General features: G+C 41.8%; 1 protein-coding gene across 1 annotated transcript in view; it reads left to right on the top strand.

The window, feature by feature from the left end:
* The window catches only part of klhl32 (kelch-like family member 32), a gene marked incomplete at its 5' end in the record, with an annotated part of 41,503 nt that overhangs the window by 1,801 nt on the left and 33,873 nt on the right, over positions 1 to 5,829 (top strand). The window contains 1 exon segment of the mRNA XM_014031640.1: positions 856 to 1,036. Coding sequence (XP_013887094.1) covers positions 856 to 1,036 — 181 coding nt within the window.

The raw sequence follows: 5,829 nt of genomic DNA, 5'->3' as shown, positions 1-5,829 counted from the left end.
AGTCTCTTGGAAGAGAGACGAAACGTTTCATTAAAGAAGAACCCGTCCAGAGGACCTATACAATTTTTTTTTCCTTCAGCTGCTGTAAAGTTGGTGCACCTCGCTTTAAAAACAGTCAGCTGATCCATCGCGGTTTTGTTGCGCTCGTGACGTGAACACACGGGGGGAAATGCTGCGAGGTGCTTTTATAAATATAATAAATATAAAATACGACATAATCATTGGTGGAAAATAGTCCAGGAAATGCGGGAGGTGTTCACCTGCAGCTGAGTGAAGCTGACCCCCCACCCACAGAGAAAGGAAGAAAAAAAAAGGCAGTAATTAGTAAGCATGCTGTGGCATTTTCTTTTAAAGAAAGAAAAAGTAGCTTGTAAAGCTGTCGCGTCGGTGCTACGTGATTAAAAGCAGAGCTGCACGTCTAATCTCACACACGTCTTCCTATCTTTGTGAGGACCACACACAGCGCTCATGCGCCGTCTTTTTCCCCAAGTTTGGTGAGAGGTGGATATGGAGGGACGCAAAAAATAGCTCTCGACTTCATCTGGCCTTATTTAAATAAAAATGACTACATGCCGTGAAATTCTTAGAGGGGCGGGCCGTCTCGTTGGCGGGGGGCTGGTGGTATACTGTATAATGGTAGGGGAAACACTGCGTAATTTTACTTTTACTTAGTTATTTTTTTTCAAGTACTTTATAGACCTCTGAAACTCTAGCATAAGAGATGGCAGGTGATATAATATAAGCCTTTAATTTTAATGTCATTAATAATTTTCATTTATATCCTGGGAAATCCAGTTTGAGGTCATGTATTTAGTACCTGTGTGTGTCTTTGTGTGTGTGTATTTATGTGTACAGCAGTAAGGAGATGCTGACAGGACAGAGGCTTTGCCATTCAAAGTCCCACCAGGATTCAGTTCTCTCTGCCCTCAACCAGCAGAGAAAGGATGGCCAACTGTGTGACGTCACCCTGGTGGCTGGGGAGCAGAAGTTTCATGCCCACAAAGCCGTCCTGGCAGCATGCAGCGATTACTTCAGGGTAAGGACACTCTTCATACTCTGGTCACTTTTGAATTGGTGTTCTGTCAGACAGATGTTGGCTGTTTTCTCAACCAAACATCTGTTGCTGCATGAACGTATGTGTGCAGATCATATATTTTAATATGTTGTTGGTGCCGAGATTGAATATATCAGTCTCCCTAGTCCAGGGGTGGGTAATCCTGGTCCCTGAAGGCCACTGTCATGCATGTTTTACTTGTTCCTCTGATTCAACACACCCGATTCAGCAATTGCATTCCCATCTCAATTTTTTCTTAAGCAATCCGGTCCCTATATAACCAAGGTGCTGTGTTCGCATTCTTGGCACAAAGTTGAGCTTCTTCTCAGTACGTGATGGACTCCACCAGGGCTGTCCCTTGTCTCCGAACCTATTTGTAGTGTTTATAGACAGGATCTCAAGGCGCAGTCGTGGAGAGGAGGGTGTCTGGTTTTGGAACCACAGGGTCTTGTCTCTGCTGTATGCAGATGATGTGGTTCTATTGGCATATTCAGACCAAGACCTTCTGCGTGCACTGGGGTGGTTCGCTTCCAGTGTGAAGTGGCTGGGATGAAAGTCAGTTCCTCTAAGTCTGAGGCCATGGTTCTCGACTGGAAAAGGGTGGAATGCCTCCTCTGGGTCGGGGTAGAGTCTCTGCCTCAAGTGGAGGAGAAGTATCTGGGTGTTTTGTTCACGATTGATGGTAGGATGGAACGGGAGATAGATCGACGGATTGGAGCCTCATCCTTAGTAATGAGGGCATTACTTAGGTCTGTCGTGGTGAAGAAAAAACTGAGTTGAAAGGCAAAGCTCTCGATTTACTGGTCTGTCTTTGTTCCAGCCCTCACCTACGGTCATGAGATGTGGATCTTGACCAAAAGAATGCGATCCCAGATACAAGCGGACGAAATGAGCTTCCTTCGTAGGGTGGCCGGGCTCAGCCTTAGAGATAGGGTGAGGAGCTCCATCATCCGGGGGGAGCTCGGAGTTCAGCCGCTGCTCCTCCACATTGAAAGGAGTCAGGTATGATTAGGATGTCTCCTGGACACCCTGGTGAGGTGTTCTGGGCACATCCCTCTGATAGGAGTCCCTCCAGGACTCACTGGAGGGATTATGAATCTTTTCTGGGCTGGGAATGCCTTGGGGTCCCCCAGGACAAGATGGAAAGTGTCGCCGGGGAGAGGGGTGTCTGGGTTTCTCTCCTGGACCTGTTGCGTCCACGACCAGACTATGGATAAGCAGAAGAAAATGGAAATGGAGAAGTTCTGCCTAAACTTGGTAATCACCAATTCATTCAAATCAGGTGTGTTGGAGCAGAGAAACCTCTAAAACATGCAGGATAGCTGGCCTCTAGAACCAGGATTGCACACCACTGCCCTAGTCAGTCAAAGATTTACTGACCTCCCAGTGGACAGATATGTCCATTGATACCAGGAGAATGGCATATCCATACGGCTCATTGGTTAGCACTGATGTCTCACAGCAAGAAGGTCTTGGATTCGATCCCCGATTCAGACCTGGGGTCTTTCTGTGTGGAGTTGCATGTTCTCCTTGAGCTTGCATSGGTTTTCTCCGGGTACTCCGGTTTCCCCCACAACACAAAAATACGTACAACAGGTTGCCTTCAGGTCCAGGCCTCCCTTGCAAAAGAGATCTGTGATCTCAGTGGGATTTGACTGGTTATAAAATGGTAAAAAAAATAGTGCTCAGGACATTCTAGCACAGACTTTGATTGAGAAAACAGCAACAAACTAAACAAAGAATGCAAAAGTGTAGTAATTTATCAATAGCGAATGCTGTATCTTTTCACACCAGTGGGATGTTTTTGCAAAAATAATTATTTTATAAGTTTGAAAAACAGCATTAAACTATCCCTTGTTTGGCTAGTCATTAGCTTGATAAGTTACTATTTAGGCTTGGGCGGTATGACGGTATTCTGGTATTGAAATACAGTGACGGTAAATAAAAATTATGATGTATGAGTTGGGTAATGAGCCACATTTCCACAAGGTTACTATGAATACTGGGTCATAAACATTCTAGGCTCTTTCAGAAGATGCGGCAAAACGTTACTGAGATGTGGTCTGATCACCTCAGCTTAGACAAACAGTCACACCTTTGGACCTTTGAGCGAGGTGATTCCTAAAAAGGTGGGCCAGTGTAGTTCTGACTGACAGCTTCAGGGACCACCCAGCTGGAGGTTTTCCTAGGTCAAACCACCATAGCTCCTTTTGGATTTAAACTTTGTGGGTTTTTTTTTTTTCAAGACAAGCAAGATCATTGCTACCGATGGGAAAATAACTACAAACTTAATTGGCACACAGACTGGCTAAAAGTATGAAGCAACACAGATACAATCGTGGTACGAGTTAGATTATTTTGAAACGGGGATGTATAAAACATCACTTCAAAAATGACCAAACTATCCTTTTAAGTCAAATTTGATTCTCAAGAAATACCAATTAAAGTGTTCAAAGGTCTTGGTCTTTTTTATTATAGACAAGAGGAGACACCCCCATCAGAATATTCTCTATTCTGATAGGGGGAGGGGCAGTGGTGTCTAATCCTGRTTCTCTAAKGCCTTTATCTTTCATGTTTTAGAGGTTTCTCTGCATTTACACAGCCGATATGTGTGAATGGGTGATTAACAGGCTTTTATCGCATTTGATGACATGCTGAAGAGCAGGGAAACAACTAAACATGCAGGATAGAGACCCTCAAGACCCAGAATTTGACACGACTCTTCTAAGAAGACAAAACATTTTTCCCCTTCTCTTCAAATCCAAACATTTCTACAACAGATGATATTTTGATGAAATCTGGAGTTAACCTGAATATTTCCTGCTATGCTTTGGGCCTCAGAGGAGATTCAGGTAGACACACACTGTCAGATATCCAGACAGAAGATTTTCTCTTGCTCATGGAGAAACATGCCCATGAGATTTAATTTGAGGACTTTGAGAAGATTAGAAGGTAGATACTAATCCCTCTTCTAAATGAGTCACAGATTAAATATGTCCAAGTTGCTCAGGGATTAGGCATCGTGTGTGTTACTGTGTGTGTGTGTGTGTGTGTGTGTGTGTGTGTGTGCAGGTTATTTTTAAATCTCCACAGAGAGTTGATGGGGGACTTCAGACTTTCCTTCCTTTGTTTGGCTTCTTCCCGTCTGTTTTCTTTTTGTTCTTCAGATCTCTTTATAAATGTTGTCCTTTTAAGTTCCATCTTGGCTAAGCTCTGCTGTTCCAGGTCTTGGATTATTAGATCATCYTGCAACAGTAAAGAAGAAAAACTCTCCGTTCCGGTGCTCCACTGTTCCTCTGTAGTAGCTTAATGACATTAGCTTCATTTTGTCATCTGACTCCAATGCTGGGCTTAATTCTGCTCATTTACTGAGGAGATGGCGGTGGCTCCTACAGGAGATGTCTTTTCTGTCTGACTGGCAGAAAGAAAAACTGCACATGTAACAGTGATTAGAACACACCATCTAACCCAGCGGATGTGAGTGGCTGTAACAAAATACCTGACCAGGCGTGAGTTGGTTGCCTGGGACGTGTCCTGAATATGTCACCTTCCAATGCCATCACTTTGTTAACATGTGTGACAGCTTTGGAAGATGTGACTGAGCCAGCTACATCCGCATTGTTCAACACCTTCAGTGTGAGTGTTTAAACGGAAATGTTTTATTTTGTATCAAACTGTCTGCAAGCCTTTTATATGTCACCAAATTCCACATTTATTCTCCATAAAATCCCTCTTTTTGGAAGACCACAGCTTTGTTATTGTACAAGTTATTTACAGTATATTTGTTTTTAATTAGTAATAAATTGACACACATCTGCTCCTCAAAGCTTTAATTTATCTCCAGCCTCTTGGGTAAAATGATTCAATAATTGTGAGGTTGAATTAGAGAATTAGACAAGGTCGCTTTTACATGTAGAATTTTTGTAATGAACCTCTGGGTGRTAAAAAAAAATAATCTGAAAGAAGTTTAGGAGGTAAGAGTCCAAGCTTTGTGTAGGCTAAGTCATTCACACCTGCAGAACAAGAATGTTGAAACTGAAAATATTTCAAGGTTACGTGTCTGATGTTTTATCTAAGTAGGGATTTATTGCTGTTCAGGATAAGGTCATTAAAGACAAACCAATGAATTTTATGAGAAGTAAACTTTATGAGAATGAACTGGTTCTACCTAAAATGGTAATATTTGAAATCAACTTTTGCAAATCAGTAACATTTTGCAAGATCTGTAATTTTGCTTTTCAGAAGTCTTTTGATCCAAAATTCTTATCTGGATTGAATTTTCTATAGAAAAATCTTTTATTTTATTATTTTGAAAATAAAAATACCCAATATGTATAATAATATTACTTTATAATAATTTAGAAGTTGTTGGAGTTCAGCGGTGTGGTGAACAGCAGAGTATGACATCACCTGCCATCATGTAAAGAAAAAAAACAAGACAATAAATGTTTRTACTGTATTTATCCCATGTTTTGTACTATAAACTAATTTTCCATTTAAGTTAAACAAGTTTAAAATTGCTAAATTTTCTCGTTTCCAGTTCCAATACTGGGCKGAGATGAACCCTGAGGCTGAAGCAAGCGCTGCCTCACCTTGAATTGCGCAATCCCGTACAAAGTGCTGCATCATATCACTCAGTGAGAGAACCTGCTGCTGTGGATCTGTATGTCACCAGTAAAATGTTTCAAATATTTTTAATCTATGCCTGACTTTTCTCAGTTTGGCTCAATTTTAAAGTACTTTATATATCACAGTGTTTCCCCTAGGAAATTGGT

The sequence above is a fragment of the Austrofundulus limnaeus genome, unplaced genomic scaffold (genome assembly GCF_001266775.1).
Source record: "Austrofundulus limnaeus strain Quisiro unplaced genomic scaffold, Austrofundulus_limnaeus-1.0 Scaffold1292, whole genome shotgun sequence".
Lineage (NCBI taxonomy): Eukaryota > Metazoa > Chordata > Actinopteri > Cyprinodontiformes > Rivulidae > Austrofundulus > Austrofundulus limnaeus.
Note: the sequence above shows the minus strand (reverse complement) of the source record. Positions and strands in the feature narration are given on the sequence as shown.